Raw genomic sequence first — 19,367 nt, 5'->3', positions numbered from 1 at the left:
GCCCGTCGCAGGTACACACACCACCGCGCAGACATAATCACTAGCGAGCAATGATGATGGGATGGCTAACCACCCGCTAAGTAATGGCCTCCATCGCTCCCCCAATTCCCAAGGAGGTCATTCAGATGACCATGTGGCTTCATCCTCGGTATAAAAGCATGGCGGCGAGACATCCCCATCACCAAAGCCTAGTTGCCTCCTCTCCTCCCATCTCCTCCACCATCCAGGAAAATATTGCCGCACAAGATTGCAGCCTATTGGCTCAACTTGGTGGCGGAGCGAAACCTCCCATCCTAGACACCGTGGTCCGGCCGAACTCTTTGCCTGATGCACTAGCCGCCACAGCCAATGGATACTCCTCTCACGTCAGCGACGGATCTGCCAGCCGTGAGGGATCTAGCCCCCTCATCCGGGTGAATTATGAGGAAGACGTCGTCCCCGCTGGCCCCCTTGTCCCGGGAATGACGCCATCCCCGTCGAGGCCCAGCCGGAGCCTAAGGACCCTATCGACGCGATTATGCAGTTCTTCGACATCGAAGCTTGAAACGAGCAGTGGATCCTCCTAGAGTCCGGCCCCGCACTGACCGACAAGGAGCAGTGGCTACTCGCGTTTGCTGCTCATGAGTCCGACCCTAGACCCGCTTCGAGGACCTCTCGAAGGAGGACAAGAAGGGGGGGGGGGAAGAAGAAAAGGAGGGCGATGACTAGTCGACGCCGACCACCGGTGAGTGTAGGTAGTAGTAGGTAGCAATGTCGCTCGAATAGAGACATTGCTTATTTTGAAAATGTCATTAAACGACATTTCAAATCACTAATATATGTAAAGCGACACATTTTGATTAATAAATATAGTTATTGCATTGATACGGACTAACGTGATCTTAACTCGCCACTACAAAGTTGAAAACATGATTAAAACAGAAAAAAATAATATAGACCACATTATGGCGATGACGACTCTTTGTTTTGTGCACAATGGTTACGGCCCCTATATATCCATATAAAGCGTGTTTTATATTTCATATGACGACTCTGCTAAATTGCTTCTATGGTTCTGTATTCTTCCCTACGTGTTTGTTTCATCCAAACTGCTCTGCGTACGACAGCGCACGGACGATTGGATCGTTCACAAACCGGGTGAAAAGCTTTCGTTCCATGAATGATGTGTCCTGAAAAAGAAAACGAAAAACCACAGTGTGCTACCGCTTCGAGAGACACCTTCCGTGCCCTTGCAGACAGACACCTGTCGTTGACTGTCTCGAAGACATCGGAGATCAACGTTGAAAAGTAGTACGTAGTATGCACTGTCACTATGCACGCATATTTGTCTTGTTTGCACGTTCAACCGTACTGACATGCTCGGCCGTGGTCAGTTTCTCCGTGGAACAAACAGCCCGCCTGACGAAAGAAAAAGAAAAGAAAGAAAAACAACCCGCCCGACGCAATGGTCCAGTCAAGTCACCACCACCACCACACTCGCCACGCCAGTCGCCACCTTCCTCGCGGTCGCAGTGAGCCGGTGATGGACTCCAACTGTGCGCAGTCCAAGTCTTCGCCCCCGTCCATCTTCCTCCGCATCGCGGGTGCGCATTTCTCCGTGTGTTCCTTCTTGGCTAAGGATACTCCTGCTCTGAGCTCCAACCCCCAGCTACCAATTTGTCCATATCCCACAAGCTCCAACTGATTTCCCCCAGCACCAATTGCAGCTTGTCGCGTTCCTCCCTTCCGCCTCCGCGCGTCCCGTGTGCATCCGCTTCAGTAATTAGCCCCCCATTCGGCTCCGTCGCCGCACAGATCCTTCAATCCGTGCCCAAATCAGGGTTCTTGGCCGACCGAATCCAGGCCTCGCTCGGCGGAGACTGAGGCATTCGGCTCGCGGCGGGCGGCGATGGAGTTCGTGGCGTCCATCGTCGACACGGCGTTCCGGCCGCTCAAGGACTACTTCGCGCGGACGTTCGGGTACGTCATGTCCTGCGCCGACTACATCGACGCGCTGGGCCACGAGGTGGACGAGCTCAAGAGCAAGCGCGACGACGTCAAGCGCATGGTGGACGCCGCCGAGCGCCAGGGGATGGAGGCCACCAGCCAGGTCAAGTGGTGGCTCGAGTGCGTCGCCAGGCTCGAGGACGCCGCCGCCCGGATCCACGCCGAGCACCAGGCGCGCCTCCAGCTCCCGCCCGACCAGGCGCCCGGCCTCAGGGCCACCTACCGCCTCAGCCAGAGGGCCGACGAGACGCTCGCCGAGGCCGCCGGCCTCAAGGACAAGGGCGACTTTCACAAGGTCGCCGACGAGCTCGTGCAGGTCCGCTTCGAGGAGATGCCCAGCGCGCCCGTCGTCGGCATGGACGAGATGCTCCAGGAGCTCAACGCCTGCATCCGGGGCGGCGACGCCGGCGTCGTCGGCGTCTACGGCATGGGCGGGATCGGCAAGACCGCGCTGCTCCACAAGTTCAACAACGACTTCCTCATCGGCTCGCAGGACATCAATGTCGTCATCTACGTCGAAGTTGGCAGGGAGTTCAGCCTCGACGGCATCCAGAAGGTCATCGGCGACCGGCTCGGGTTGAGCTGGGAGAACAGGACGCCCAAGGAGCGCGCTGGGGTGCTCTACAGGGTGCTCACCAAGATGAATTTTGTGTTGCTGCTGGACGACCTCTGGGAGCCACTCAACTTCCGGATGCTCGGCATTCCGGTTCCCAAGCACAACTCCAAGAGCAAGATCATCGTGGCCACGAGGATGGAGGACGTGTGCAACCGAATGGATGTCCGTCGCAAGCTCAAGATGGAGCGCCTGCCACCGATGGCCGCCTGGGAGCTCTTCCGTGACAAGGTCGGCGAGCACCTCGAGCGTGCTAGCCCAGAGATCTGGGGGCCGGCAATGGGAGTGGCCATGAAATGTGGTGGGCTGCCCCTTGCGCTCATCACCGTCGGCCGGGCTATGGCCAGCAAGCACACTGCAAAAGAATGGAAGCACGCCATCACCGTTCTAAATATTGCCCCATGGCAGCTTCTTGGCATGGAGACGGACGTTCTTATGCCTCTCAAGAGCAGCTATGACAACTTGCCCAGTGACAAGCTAAGGCTCTGCCTGCTGTACTGCTCGCTGTTTCCAGAGGACTTCATCATTTCCAAGGATTGGGTCATAGGCTACTGCATCGGTGAAGGTTTCATAGATGATCTATACACTGAGATGGATGAGATATACAACAAAGGGCATGACCTTCTGGGTGATCTCAAGATTGCATCCTTGCTGGAAAAAGGTAAAGACGACGAACACATCAGTATGCATCCCATGGTCCGCGCGATGGCTCTCTGGATAGCATCAGAATTCGGCACAAAAGAGACCAAATGGCTTGTCCGTGCCTGGGTTGGGCTCAAGGAAGCACCAGGTGCAGAGAAATGGAGCGAGGCTGAGCGGATTTGTTTCATGCGGAATAACATCGTGGAGCTGTATGAGACGCCTAATTGCCCTCTGTTGAAGACCTTGATGCTACAAAACAACGCTGGGTTGAAAAAGTTGTGCGACGGCTTCTTCCAGTTCATGCCATCTCTCAGGGTATTAGATCTCTCGCACACCTCTATCACTGAATTACCCTCAGGGATCAGTGCATTGGTTCAGTTGCAGTACCTTGATTTGTATCACACAGACATCATATCACTGCCAAGGGAGCTAGGATCACTGGTCACTCTGCGGTTCCTGCTCCTCTCACATATGCCGCTTGTAATGATCCCAGGTGGTGTCATAGATAGCCTCAAAATGCTGCAAGTTCTGTACATGGACTTCAGTTACCGAGACTGGAAAGTCGGTGAGAGTGGAAATGGTGTTGATTTTCAGGAGCTTGAGAGCCTACGCAGGCTCAAGGCAATCGACATCACAGTACAGTCGATCGAGGCCCTAGAGAGGCTGGCACGGTCATATCGCCTCGCCGGTACAACAAGAAATCTGATGATAAAAGCATGCGGTAGCCTGACAAAGATGGAGCTCCCTTCAAGCCACCTCTGGAAGACCATGACAAACCTGAAGAGAGTGTGGATCTCAAACTGCAGCAATCTAGCTGAGGTGATCATTGACGGCAGCGAAGAAACTGATTGCCCCATTTTAGATCCCTGTGATTTTATGAGGAAGGGTGAAGTTATCGAGTGTGAACAGCCCGCCCTTGATAGCCTGCAGGGTATCATCCTGCAGAGCCTTCTGAAGGTAAAGATCGTCTACAGGGGTGGGTGCGTCGAGAATCTGTCGTCATTGTTCATCTGGTACTGCCTAGGACTGGAGGAGCTCATCACACTCAGCGATGGAGATCAAGAAGCAGCGGCGGACGAAGACGAACAAGCTGCAGGGACTACTAGCAAAGTGATCACACCCTTCCCTAAACTTAAGGAACTGCATCTCCAAGGCCTACCAAAGTTGAGGGCGCTGAGCAGTAGCGCATGCATGCTGCGGTTCCCGTCACTGAAGAGCCTCAAGATCGCCGATTGTCCAAGCCTCAAGAAGCTCAGACTCGCTGCCGCAGAACTGGAGAAGATACAATGCGCGAGGGACTGGTTCGATGGGTTGGAGTGGGATGATGATGAGGTCAAAGCATCTTACGAGCCACTGTTGGATGGAAGAATGTGAGTGAATTCAGTTTTTGCGTATTATGTTGGCCCAAAATTTGAGAGATACACTTTTGCCAGGCTTTGCGTCCCGGCTTTTCTCTACTAGTTTCGAAGAAAATAAAAACAGGCTTACTCCACCCCCCTTTTTTTTTACTTTTTCAAAAAGATGCTTGGTACGTATTGATCAGTCACTGAATTCAGGGATTGATGTGCCCTTGTGTCATCATTCTAGTTTGAGATCTGCACAGTGGTGCCTGTCAGATGTTTGAGTTCAGGGATATGCCCTTGTGTCATCCTCCTTTTCTTCTTGGAGATTATGCTTTTGTTTTTGTGTGGGCTGAACAAATGCACATCTGATGAATATCAGCAGGTGTTGGTATGAATATCTTGCCGGTACCAACCAGTGTTGATCCAAATCTGTATGCAGTACGTACGGGTGATGGCTGATGCAGCTAACCTATCCCTTCTTTCCATGCGTGCTCTGCCCGTCTGCTGCAAATTGCAATCGACAATCCCTAAAAATCTACTCCCTCCGTTCGGAATTACTTGTCGCGGAAATGGATGTATCTAGACGTATTTTAGTTCTAGATACATCTATATCCGAGACAAGTAGCTCCGAACGAAGAGAGTAACTGCGATAGATGTATCTTCTCACAGATTTTAGACTTGGCTAAAGATGAAAGGAAAACCTAGTTGCAAGCTGTGATGAACTCACGGGCGCCGGTGTATTGCGTACCTCGAGTTGCTGCAATCTCATATACTCAGAATTCCTGATTCTAGCGTTGCTGCCAACAGCGAATCTGTAGGACTTCACGCATTGGGAATAAATAGGGATTTGGAAGGTGGCGACCGGGGCGAACCTGCGAGTCGGCGGCGTTCAGGAACGGGGAGGACTGGGGGTACCGCCTACCTTTTTTTGAGACAAGGGGGTACCGCCTACCTCCAACTGGACGCAGCTCCCCTGGGCCCACACGTCAGTGACCAAAGTCAGGTCTGACGCGGGGATCCAACTGGGCACTGGGCCGGTCCAAGGTTGTGCGCATAGTTAAAAAAAAAGAGGGATTGAAATTATACTATGGGCTTTTCAAATAAACCTTGTCTCAGATCTAATTGATCGAATTGATTAGTGTCAGTCACCTCAAAAAACAAAGTTGATTAGCCTAAATTTTTTTGATCAAATTGATGTAAATTAAGCAAACCAGAACCACATGGCGTATGTGGTAAACAATCTCAAAACAAATAATGTCAAGAAAAAAAGATAGCAATGGAGATGTTTTCTTCGCCGGTATGCTTTTTTACATGATGTCTTGGGATCTCAACCACCTCATCAAGACCTCTCTTTCGATGCAATGAGTAAGTAAAAATAAAATAGGAATCCTTAACGGAATGGTTTCAATGTAGATGAAGTTATTAACAAGAAAGGAAGGGAGATGAGCGGTGAACTGATTGTCCAATTGGTTGAAAATGGTAATAATGATAATTTGATAATGAGCATCAAAAGTTGGTGCCACCAAATGCACTAGAAGAGTGTGTATGCGATCTTGTCTCTGGCCTTGCTAGCGCTCTCAGAATGCACAAGGTTCTCTGGCACGGTCTCAAAATCGATGACATCACACCGCAATTATGGGCTCATCACCTCCCCTTTGACCTCACATATGTTGTGCAACACACGACACGCACCGATCACGATAGAGACGTTTGAGATATTCACATCTATGTGCTTTTGCAAGAATGCCCATCGCCCCCTGAGCCTTGCAAAGGCATCCACGACCACACGATGAACCTTCATGACCTTCTTGTTGAAAGAATGTTGTTCCCTTGTTAAGTTTTGGTGTGGGTATGGGACGAGAAGCCACTCCATTAGTGGGTAGCTAGAGCCACCGACCACCCAGGAACTAGGCATCACCTGAGGTCTTCCACGCTGTTGTAGACCCGAAATACAGACGATCTCATCGTCACGCAGGGCCCCAGGGCAACCAATGCAATACATCGGTGAAAGTGCCGAATGGGTTGACAACTCCTTGGATGGTGGTTGACAGGTAGGTGCTATTCCTGTTGTAATTGTAAGGACCCCAACCGAGGTAACACTACAACAAAAACTGCCAGTAGAGACGTCGAATTCCATACCTAGGGACGCGTTATTTCACCTCTAGGCAACTATAGAGTCGTTTTAGTAAAGCGTCTTTGGAGCGTCTTCCCACGGACCGTCGCAAACCATATAGACATGCTTGCTAAGCGTCTTTACATGACATGGGACGCTATATAGGAACGTTCAACATCGTGTCTACAAAGGTAAAGACGTTATGTTAGACACGCTCATATGACGTCTCTACTCACATAGAGGTGTTTCATTTGCATCTCAAGACCATTGAGGCGCTTCTGTAAATATATTCATCATAGGCCCAGTACTTTATACACGTCGTGTACAGACGTTATATTTATCTTTAAATATACATAAGCGACTCAGTACAAATGGAATATTTTACTTTAAATATGGATTGATTTATTTTGAATTTGTATTTCATCATTTCAAATTTGATCATTTTAACATGACATGGCCACACATGCAGATTAATCCAATAATACCATTATATGAAGGCACCATTCCACGTCACAGATTGCATTTGCAAACATCACATTATAAAAATTGGCAAGCTGAGTAGAATAATTACCCTGAACAAATACTTACACCAAAGTTTACAACTGAATAATAAAATACATTCATACAGAACATACAAATAAATAAGAAATATCCTATAGTCTAGAACTATGTTTCTCAGACTAAAATATAACATAAGCCATAATACTTGTTCATTCACAGACTAGTTCATCAACTGATCCTGGCTCCTTCAATGCACTCCTTTTCAAATCCGGAACTACCCAATTACTCCTGGCCGCCTTAATGCACTCTCTTTTCAAATCCTCAACCGGCCTGAAAAAGGAAATGACCAATGTTTTAGACAAGTGCAAGATAAGATGTTCTTTGATAAATTATAAGAAGTGTATCATACAAATGCATCGTTGGAGTGGTCGGCTTAGTTTCTTTACCTAAAAACCACAAAAAAATTGATAACTAAAATATATTAAATGTGGATATTGGAGCATACTCGATGCTTGTATGGAAACATGAAAGTGCTAGTGATCGACTAGAGGGGGGTGAATAGGCGATTTTTATGAAAGTTTTCAAAACATGGAAGTTTCGAAGACAAACGATAGAAATACACCTATTACCATGCAGCGGAAGGTAGACTACACTAGGCAAGCCATAGTCAAGTATACAATGAAGTGAAAGTACAAAGACTACTAGCAGCTAGGCAGTATGGATCAGGATGGAAGATAGTATGAAGCCAATCAGAATAAGCAGTCACAGAGTGAAGACAAAAGGATAATGCAAACAGGCAATGACTTCACAAGGATTAACTGCAAATAAAGAGATGGGAAGGATAGAACCAGTGGCTCGTTGAAGACAATGATTTGTTGGACCAGTTCCAGTTGCTGTGACGACTGTACGTCTCGTTAGGGAGGCTGAGATTTAACTCAAAAGACCGCGTCTTCACCTTATTCCCCTTGAGCTAAGGACACCCAGTCCTCGCTCAATCACTCTGGTAAGTCTTCAAGGTAGACTTCCAAACCTTCACAGACTTTGTTCACCGGTGATCCACAATGACTCTTGGATGCTCAGAACGCGACGCCTAACCGGCTGGAGGATTCACAGTCATCAATTGTAATAAGTCTTCAGATCACACAGACAGGAAGACTTCAGTGATGCCTAACACTCTTTGGCTCTGTGTGTTTAGGGCTTTGTCCTCGCAAGGATTTCTCTCTCAAAGGCTTCGAGGTGGGTTGCTCTCAAACGACAAAAGCCGTGCACTAACTCTGAGCAGCCAGCCAATTTATGGTGTAGGGGGTGGGCTATTTATAGCCACTAGGCAACCCGACCTGAATTGTCCGAAATGACCCTGGGTCACTAAGGAACTGACACGTGTTCCAATGGTCAGATTTCAAACACACACGGCAGCTTTACTTGGGCTACAAGCAAAGCTGACTTATCCAACTCTGCATAAGATTTGCTCTCATTGTCTTCGCTCGAAGACATAGGATTTTGGTTAAGCATCACTTCAGTCATTCTGACTGGTTCACTTGGACCGCACTTAACAGTACGGTGGTTCCTATGTCTCAACAAAGAAGAAAACGAAACGACGAAACAACTGAGTCTTCGCGCTCCATAGTCTTCACGCGATGTCTTCTCTTGTCATAGTCTTCAATGTGAGTGTCTTCACATACCACCTTTGTCTTCAATGTCTTCATACATTTTTAGGGGTCATCTCCGGTAGGAAAACCGAATCAACGAGGGACTTCTACCTGTGTTATCCTGCAATTCTCACAAACACATTAGTCCCTCAACCAGGTTTGTCGTCAATACTCCAAAACCAACTAGGGGTGGCACTAGATGCACTTACAATCTCCCCCTTTTTGATGATTGATGACAAACTGGTTGAAGTTTTCAACGGGGATAGAAGTATGTGATATTGTAAAGGATTTAAGTATTGTCTTCGTAAGTAGCAGAAAGGCTCCCCCTGAAGATGTGCATATAAGTATTTGCTTTTGAATGCAAATGCACATGGCAGGTTGTACTTGCGGAGCTCCTCTTCTACTTATGAAGACAATTCATCATGCATGAAAGGATATAACGAAGATAATGACATGCATAATGAAAAATGGACGTCTGCAAAAAGACTTCGTGCGGAATTTATCGTCGCACATGCAGAATTTATCATCGCATCACATAGTGTCGAAAAGGTAGCAGACGACCATCAAGTTTAAGTGTTACAACTCAAAAACGAACCAAATGTATCAAAACGAGAGTTGTAAGCACTTGGCAAAAGTAGCAAAAGTAAACCAACTACCCATATGGACCCGCTTGAAGACTATCAACTCATATGCTTCTCCCCCTTTTGTCAGTAATGACCAAAAAGGTTTGAAGACATAGAGCTTCTACTCGTTCCCATGAGGAGTAGGCGAAGCAGCAGGGTCGTCGTTGAGGTCCGGTGGTGCAGAAGAACTTGGTGCGGTGTCGATACGCGCTGAAGGTGGAGGTGGTGAAGTGGCATCATCTTGATCATCTATGACTTTGGCATTCACCGTTGCAGCTGAGGAAGAATAGTCAGAGTCTTCAAGTGAGGGAGTTCGATGCAAGTGAGCATTCCTTGGAAGAGTGGAGTCAAACTTGAATCTTTCTGTGAAGCCATCGTCTTGAAGATCAGGTTCAGCACTGAGCAATGTCAAACTCTTCCAAGACCTCCGACAGGTTTCATGAGTAACAAAGGCATTCTTGGTGGCAAGACTGCGAATGCAATTGACGTCCGCCAAGAGGCTTTGGATCTGACGCTTTAGCCAGTCATGATGCTTATCCTGTTTCTGATGTAGAGCGACGAGAAGCTCTCGGTCATTGAGAACATGAGATCGCTTCCGAGGCCTTTGGGCAATGGTGCTTGCAGTGGCTTCATTTTGGGTGCGAGGGGCACGTGTGTTGCCAGCCAAGGGATAAACACGAGAGACGGCCTGAACTCCTTCAATGGGCTGGGTGAAGCTTTGACGATCAACATTGTGAAGATAAATTGGATCATTTGCAGGCTCTGGGTAAATAGCTTCAACAGACAGATCAACCTCTGGCAAGAATACTAGATGATTGCGTGCAGGCGGCTGATAGTTGAAGGCAGAGTGAAGCTTGATAAGGCGCATTACCCATGGAGCATAGAACTTTAGACCAAAGATGTCGGAGCCAGATGCAGCCAACTGCCTGATGAAGAAGTCTTGAGCACTGAAGCTGATGCCATTGAAGATATAGAAAACCAAAGTCTTCATTGCTCCTTCAAGCTTCGCTGTAGATGGATGTCCTTTGATAGGCCATAGAGTTTTCCTGATGATATGGTAAATGGTACGGGGCAGATACTCTAGGTCTTCGACAAAGAATTCCGTTGAGTATTCAGCATCGCGTGGCAGAGGCTTCATCATGCTTAGCATTTGGCTCATGTTAGGCTCAGGCTTCTGGAAAATGCTCTCCAAAGCATTCTGGTGTTGTTGACAACCTGGTTCATAATATTCGCCAGGAGTGGGCAGGGCTGTAAGCTCAATGATGTCTTGGGCTTTAGCTTCATGATGGACATCGCCCGTCATCCACTCAAGGATCCAAGTCTTCGGATCCCTGTTCTAACCATGAATGTGGAGGGTAATGAAAGTGCTAGTGATCGACTAGAGGGGGGTGAATAGGCGATTTTTAAAGAAAGTCTTCAAAACATGGTAGTTTCGAAGACAAATGATAGAAATTAACCTCTTACCATGCAGCGGAAGGTAGACTACACTAAGCAAACCATAGTCAAGTATTCAATGAAGTGAAAGCACAACAACTAATGGCAGCTAGGCAGTATGGATCAGGTAGGAAGATAGTACGAAGCCAATCAGAACAAGCAGTCACTCAGTGAAGACAAGAGATAATGCAATCATACAATGACTTCACAAGGACCAACAGTAAATAAAGAGATGGGAAGGGTAGAACCAGTGACTCGTTGAAGACAATGATTTGTTGGACCAGTTCCAGTTGCTGTGACAATTGTACGTATGGTTAGGGAGGCTGAGATTCAACTCAGAAGACCGTGTCTTCACCTTATTCCCCTTGAGCTAAGGACACCCAGTCCTTACCCAATCACTCTAGTAAGTCTTCAAGGCAGACTTCCAAACCTTCACAGACTTTGTTCACCGGCGATCCACAATGACTCTTGGATGCTCAGAACGCGATGCCTAACCGGCTGGAGGATTCACAGTCCTCAAGTGTAATAAGTCTTCAGATCACACAGAAAGGAAGACTTAAGTGATGCCTAACACTCTTTTGCTCTAGGTGTTTAGGGCTTTATCCTCGCAAGGAATTCTCTCTCAAAGGCTTCGAGGTGGGTTGCTCTCAAACGACAAAAGCCGTACACTAACTCTGAGCAGCCAACCGTTTATGGTTGTAGGGGGTGGGCTATTTATAGCCACTAGGCAACCCGACCTGATTTGTCCGAAATGACCCTGGGTCACTAAGGAACTGACACGTGTTCCAACCGTCAGATTTCAAACACACACGGCAACTTTACTTGGGCTACAAGCAAGGCTGACTTATCCAACTCTGAATAAGATTTGCTCTCATAGTCTTCACTCGAAGACATAGGATTTTGGTTAAGCATCACTTCAGTCATTCTGACTGGTTCTCTTGGACCCCACTTAATAGTACGGTGGTTCCTATGACTCAACAAAGAAGAAAAAGAACGACGAAACAACTAAGTCTTCGCGCTCCATAGTCTTCACGCGATGTCTTCTCTTGTCATAGTCTTTAATGTGAATGTCTTCACATACCACCTTTGACTTCAGTGTCTTCATACATTTTTAGGGGTCATCTCTGGTAGGAAAACCGAATCAATGAGGGACTTCTACCTGTGTTATCCTGCAATTCTCACAAACACATTAGTCCCTCAACCAGGTTTGTCGTCAATACTCCAAAACCAACTAGGGGTGGCACTAGATGCACTTACAATCTCCCCCTTTTTGGTGATTGATGACAAACTGGTTGAAGTTTTCAACAGGGAATAAAATATGTGAAATTGTAAAGGATAGGGTATTGTCTTCATAAGTTGCAAGGGCTCCCCCTGAAGATGTGCATATAAGTACTTTGCTCTTGGAATGCAAATACACATGGCAGGTTTTACTTGTGGAGATCCTCTTCAACCTATGATGACAATTCATCATGCATGATATGATGTAACGAAGATAATGACATGCATAATGGAAAATGGACGTCTGCAAAATGACCTAAGTGCGGAATTTATCATCGCATCACAGAATAGCAAATAAGTATCAGACGACCATCGAGTTTAAGTGTTACAATTCAAAGAACCAAATGTATCGAAAAGCAAGAGTTGTAAACACTTGGCAAAAGTAGCAAAAGGTAAAGCAACCACCCATATGGACCCGCTTGAAGACTATCAACTCATATGCTTCTCCCCCTTTTGTCAGTAAGGACCAAAAAGGTTCGAAGACATAGAGCGCCTACTCGTTCCCATGAGGTGCAGGCGAGGCAGCAGGGTCATCGTTGAGGTCCGGTGGTGAAGAAGAACTTGGTGCAGTGTCGACACGCGCTGAAGTTGGAGGAGGTGAAGTTGCATCATCTTGGTCATCGATGACTCTGGCATTCACTGTCGCAGCTGAGGACGAATAGTCAGAGTCTTCAAGTGAGGGAGTCCGACGCAAGTGAGCATTCCTGAGAGGAGTTGAGTCAAACTTGAACCGTTCGGTGAAGCCATCGTCTTGCGGATCAGCTTCAGCACTAAGTGATGTCAAACTCTTCCACGACCTCTGACAGGTTTCATGAGTGACAAAGGTATTTTTGGTGGCAAGATTGCGAATGTGGTTGACATCCACAAAGAGGCTTTGCATCTGACGCTTAAGCCAGTCGTGATGTTTGTCCTGTTTCTGGTGTAGTGCGACGAGAAGCTCTCGGTCATTTAGGACACGAGATCGCCTTCGAGGCCTTTGCGCAATGGTGCTATCAGTGGCGTCAGTTTGAGCGCGAGGGGCACGTGTGTTGCCAGCAAGGGGATAAACACGAGAAACTGCTGGAACTCCTTCAATAGGCTGGGTGAAGCTTTGGTGATCAACATTGTGAAGATAAATGGGATCCTTAACAGGCTCTGGGTAAATAGCTTCAACTGACAGATCAACCTCTAGCAAGAATATAAGATGATTGCGCGCAGACGGCTGATAGTTGAAGGCAGAGTGAGCTTGATAAGATGCATGACCCATGGAGCATATAATTTCAACCCAAACATGTCGGAGCCAGATGCAGCCAACTGCCTGATGAAGAAATCTTGAGCATTGAAGCTGATGCCATTGAAGATATAGAAAACCAAAGTCTTCATCGCTCCTTCAAGCTTCGCTGCAGATGAATGTCCTTTGACAGGCCATAGAGTCTTTCTGATAATATGATAAATGGTGCGAGGCAGGTACTCTAGGTCTTCAACAAAGAATTCAGACGGGTGTTCAGCGTCGTGAGGCAGAGGCTTCATCATGCTCAGCATTTGACTCATGTTGGGTTCTGGCTTCTGAAAAATGCTTTCCAAGGCATTATGGTGTTGTTGACAACCTGGTTCATAGTATTCACCAGGAGTGGGCAGGCCTGTGAGCTCAATGATATCAAGAGCTTTGTCTTCATGATGGACATTGCCTATCATCCACTCAAGGACCCAAGTCTTTGGATCCCTATTGTAGCCTCGGATGTGAAGAGTTGCATAGAACTGTAGCAGAAGCTCTTCATTCCAGTGTTCCTTATCTGTGACAAATTGCAGCAGTCCAGCATCTCTGAAGCAATCCAACGCTTCTTCAAGGCAGGGCAGGCCAGCTATAGCTTCAGAGTCGAGGCGCATATGTGGAAATATGCGCCCTTGATTGTATAGGACGCAGGAATAGTAGTTGCGCTGCTGATAGCTCCAGAACCGATCTGATGAAATGTGAGGTTTGGTATATGGGTTCTTGGCGCTTTTGAAGAAGGTGTTATGTGCCACGAAGCCATTCACATTGAAGACCCCAGGTGAAGTTGCAGTGCCTGGGAATCGTGGAAGTCTTGGCTTGGGCTTTTGGACTTGAGGTCTGTGCTCGACATGATATTCAAATTGTGGACCCGCAGTAGGTGGAGGAACCAGAATGGGCCAGCGGACCATAACAGGCTGACCACGATCAAATGCCAGCTCGATTGTATGAGGTCTTGGAGGGGGAACAGGAGCATTGGCATTGTCGTTGACATGAGCTTCAGGGGCCACATTGGCTTCAGGTGCTGCAGTGGCTTCAGGCACTTGGACTTCTAGCACCGCAGTAGCTTCAGGCGCCGCATAAGCTTCAACCATGACAACGTCATTGGCTTCAGCGGTGATGTTGGTGGCCGCCTGAGGATTGTTAACCTCCACTTCAGAAGCTGGAGGGTCAGACACGTTCTCCTCGAGAACAACATCTTGGTGGGATGGGGGTCTAGCAACTCTGTCTGCTTCAACTCTTGGTTCTTCTTCTTCATCGGCTGATGTAGCCGAAATATCTTCAGCCATTTTGGCTTCAGACTCAGACACGTGCATAGTGGGAGTGACTTGGGGCCTTGGTCCTTTGCGAAGCCTGCGTATTGCTGGCGACACTTGCGGAGATGGAGTGTGCTGGGCCTCAAAGTCATCGTCATCTTGCACTGGTGAGGTAGCTTGCGGTTGGGGAGAACTTGGGTGTCTTGTCGTTGTGGGTGATCAGTCCATGATGCATCCTGAGAAGTTGGCGTCAGAGGACGACCAATGCTGATGAGTTTGCTGTGCGTGAGCATAGGCAATGATACCAATTGGTGCTTGATCTGAGGAAGGACTTCATCATCTTCAACATTGTCATGAGGACCAATGTCTTCAGCTGCGGTGGGGTCAACAGCTGGATTGTCTTCAGTGTCAGGAGCCTCTGGGGAAGCAGGCTCATGACCTATCACTTGGCGTTCTTGATTTTCAGACACAGGACGAGCCACTGAGATTGGCTCGACCTCAAGGGGCTCTGTGGGAGCAGCCCGATCTCTCTTCTTGGTTTTGCGTTTCTTAGTTGGAGAAGCATCATCAGTGGTGCCCTTGGTTTTGCGCTTTCTGGCTTCAGCTTCAGCTGCCCTTGTTTTCTTCAGTTCTGAAGCCACCGTGGGGACCTTAGGCTTCGAGCCTGTCATACTGGCTGGGAAGACAATTGGATGTACATCATGCCTTGGTGCTTCGGGTTCTGCCATAGTTGGCTTCTTTTTCTTCTTGGCCGCCATTCTGGGGTCGATGCATGGTCGCCCCAAAGCCTTGCGCTTTTCAGCCTCATTGTATCCTTGAACACATTTAGCAGCAAGATCCTTCATGCGCTCACGAGAACCTTTGGCTTCTTCACGTTTGGTTCGAATGCTTCCTTAAGCTCATGCATCATGGTCTGGAAGTTCTCAATGTCTTCAACATTGAGCTTGGCCATATGCTTCTTGAACTGAGCCTTTTCATAATCTATCTTATGCTTAAGCTCAACAATCTTCTGAGCTAGAGCCAGCTCAGCAGCAATGGCTCCGTGAAAGGCGACACTGAGGCCAATGGGAAGCTGAAGATCATCAAAGCTAACATTTGGGCTGTCAAACCACTCATCAATAAATGTGTTGATGATTTCAACATCAAAGAGAGGAAGGTCATTGAAGATTTTTGCCTCTTGCTTGCTCTTGATCAACTGCTCAAGAGCGTCATCGCCAAGATCGTCGTCGCTGGACAGATCAATGGCATCATTCTCATTTCGCAGAATAGCAGTAGGGGTCAGTGCTTGGCTGGTGGGTTGCATGGGCATCTTCACCTTGGAGGGCTTGGAGATGCGTGACAAGTCTTCAGACTGCACACTGTGTTCAGGAGGTGCAGTGGCCAGAGGCTTCACCCGTGAGACCTTTGGTGCAGGGGCAGGCTTTGAAGCTTTAGGCTTCTTCAGCTTCTTTGGCTTCGGTGGTGCAGGCGCTTCGTCAGATTCAGCATCGTCTGCAGGTTGATCCACGACTGCCCCTTGAACCATAATATGAGTGATGAGACCTTCCAGGTTGTCTAAGGGCCCAACAAGATTGGGTTCAGCTTCGCGTGAGCCATCGGCACGAGAAGCAGAGGGACCTGGGTTGAAGTCTAATCCCCGCGACTTCTTGTTTTCTTTGGCCGAGTTCCTAGCAAACTGAAGGTTGCGCTTGAACAGATTGTCGTCACGACACCATAGCAATGACGATGGGTCTGCATCTGCAGGCTGTGGTCCACAAACCATGCAAGGATAGAAGCCTTATTCAATGGCTTCAGCTCTGGACCTGGGTTGAAGATTTTTGTATAGGATGTCTCCCCAAGGTCGCTTGATGGCATTCTTCTCAGCATACTCCTGGGTCACAAACCTGTACTTGAACCATTGTTCTGCCCAATATCTTCGAATCCATTGGATTCGAGTTTTCTACTGATTGTAGTCCTCCTCCGGATCTGTCTTGTATAGCTCATAGAGGTCAGGAGGCAGATCTCTTGAGGTGTTACCACGATGTTGTCTGCCACCCTTCCTTGCAGATTTTTCTGGTGCCGTGAAGTTTAGACTGAAAGGCTTCAAAACTGTCAAAGTCTTCCGTCTACTGGTCAGACAAGAACTGGCTTCAGGGGAATTTATATGATGCTGTAAGAATTCTGCAAATGAATGCAGACTATGAGAACCAAGGGATTCTCCCACAGACATGTACCTGTGACAGCATTAAGGTGCGAGGGAAGGGGAAGAGGTCATATGCATTCTCAGAAGATTTTGAAGATAAATCAGTTTAGAAGACATTGACCTCATAGTGCGAAGACATTCACTCATAGATAGAGAGTTGGTTCCAGATTTGTACGAATCCACGAATAAGTACAAGTGAGGAATCTAACTACTTTGTGAAGCATAAGTGAACATACTAGGCATATTATGAGATGCAGTATGAAATAGATCCAACTTGTGTGAATAGAAACTGCTTGTGATAGAAAAGGATGAATCTATCGGATCAAAGAGACTGTAAAAAGGAGGTTTTATTTACCACACGAGGAACTGCTAGACTGAGTGGGGGAGGAGGCCGAGCGGTTTGATCTTTCGTGCCCTAACTTGGCGACAAAGGACACCTACGGCGACGGTGGAGAAGACGATGTCCGCGGTCGGCGTGGGGACGGTGTCGGTGAGGTTGCGGCAGCTGAGCACTTCGTTGCCGACATCGTCAAGTGCTAGCGGTGGCGCTAGGGTTTGTGCTAGAGTGGGAGAAATGATAATGACTGTGGTGAGGCGTGTATTTATAGGGACAGGGACGGCACAGTGTTATTACACAGGTGCCCCTGGCGGTTCACATCTGAAGGACACGTGGCTATCATGCAACACATCGGAGGTTGTTCCACGTTCCCACGCACGCCTGGATTGTCGGGTGGTCGTTCCCACTTCTCCGGGTTTCAGGTGGAAGGAGTTAGCATTGAAAATGGATTAATGTTTGTCTCTGTGTCTTCTGCTGACAAGGATGCAGAGAAGACATTTTGACAGTGTCAATAGAATGCATATGATTTGGATAGATAGACTTTGGAATGAAGCATAGAGGGGTTAGGGTCCGATCACATTCACTTAGTTCAAAAGATTCAGCAAGAAGCCATAGCTATAAGTGAATGCTATAGAGGACAGAAACCAAATCAGTACGTTCAAGATAAACATGAGGTCATGTTAACATTGAAGACAAACAAAAAGCGAAGACTTTGCAAATGTAACGCCATGTGAGAAACACTTCTTAGGGAAGAATTTTGTGGTGGCGTTACCCACCGTATAGGAAGTATTAGACCCAGACACGGCGCACAACTTCCATGGCGCTCTGAAGTAAAATTCCACGTTAATGTATTCACACTCAGAATGCAAGTCTTCATTGATTGAAGACATACGTTACTTTGTGTGTTGCACATCTAAGTCATCAACATGCACAAGTGTTAGGAAGTGTGCCTAATCACAGGACATTTGAGGATTCCAAGATATTTAGCTCACACCGTAACTTGCAACACCTCTTCTCATCCAAGGGCTTTGTGAAGATATCTGCCAATTGCTCTTCAGTGTTGACGTGTATGATATCAATATCTTCCTTCATAACATGATCTCTGAGAAAGTGATGACGAATTTCAATGTGCTTTGTCTTCGAGTGCTGAACTGGGTTGTTGGCAATATTGATGACGCTCTTGTTGTCGCAGTAGAGTGGCACTTGCTTCAGATGAATGACATAGTCTTTGAGTGTTTGCTTCATCCATAGAAGCTGAGCGCAGCAAGATCCAGTAGCAATGTATTCAGATTCAGCAGTGGAGAGAGATACACAGTTCTGCTTCTTTGAAGACCAACATGCAAGTGATTGTCCCAGAAAATGACATGTGCCTGATGTAGACTTGCGATCCACCTTGTCACCAGCATAATCAGCATCCGAGAATCCAACTAGATCAAACTCTGAGCCCTTTGGATACCATAATCCTAGTGTTGGGGTGTGAGCCAAATATCTAAGAATTCGCTTCATAGCTAAGTGATGCAATTCCTTTGGTGCCGCTTGGAACCGGGCACACATGCAAACACTAAGCATGATATCTGGCCTAGATGCACATAAATAAAGCAAAGAACCAATCATGGATCGGTATATCTTTTGATCGAACTCTTTACCATTGTCGTCGGGACCCAGATGGTGTTTGGCTGGCATTGGCGTCGTGTAGCCTTTGCAGTCTTGCATTCCAAATTTCTTTAGGCAATCTTTGAGGTATCTCTTGAGATATGAAGATGTCGTTGCGTTGCTGACATATTTGAAGACCAAGGAAGAACTTCAGCTCACCCATCATGGACATCTGATATTGCTCTTGCATCATATATCCAAACTCTTCCCTGTATTTCTGGTTAGTGCAGCCGAAGATAATGTCATCCACATATATTTGGCACACAAACAGTTCACCATCATATGTCTTCGTGAAGAGAGTGGGATCCAGAGAACCAGGTTTGAAGCCTTTGCTCTTCAGGAAGTCTTTGAGTGTGTCATACCAAGCTCGAGGGGCTTGTTTAAGGCCATATTGTGCCTTGTTGAGTTTGTAGACCATGTCAGGATGTTTTGGATCTTCAAAGCCAGGCGGTTGTGCAACATACACTTCTTCTTCAATCTTGCCATTGAGAAAAACGCTCTTCACATC

At 47.5% G+C, this 19,367-nt stretch overlaps 1 protein-coding gene across 1 annotated transcript; it reads left to right on the top strand.

The window, feature by feature from the left end:
• Nucleotides 1-1,468: 1,468 nt before the first annotated feature.
• On the top strand, nt 1,469-4,925 carry LOC119269249 (disease resistance protein RPS2-like). Its single transcript, XM_037551047.1, has one exon. The coding sequence runs from the start codon at nt 1,889-1,891 to the stop codon at nt 4,613-4,615; it is 2,727 nt and encodes a 908-aa protein (XP_037406944.1). The 5' UTR covers nt 1,469-1,888; the 3' UTR covers nt 4,616-4,925.
• The last annotated feature ends 14,442 nt before the right edge of the window (nt 4,926-19,367 follow it).

This window comes from Triticum dicoccoides, chromosome 3A, assembly GCF_002162155.2.
Source record: "Triticum dicoccoides isolate Atlit2015 ecotype Zavitan chromosome 3A, WEW_v2.0, whole genome shotgun sequence".
Taxonomy (NCBI): domain Eukaryota; kingdom Viridiplantae; phylum Streptophyta; class Magnoliopsida; order Poales; family Poaceae; genus Triticum; species Triticum dicoccoides.
This window is presented reverse-complemented; position numbering and strand designations above follow the sequence as displayed.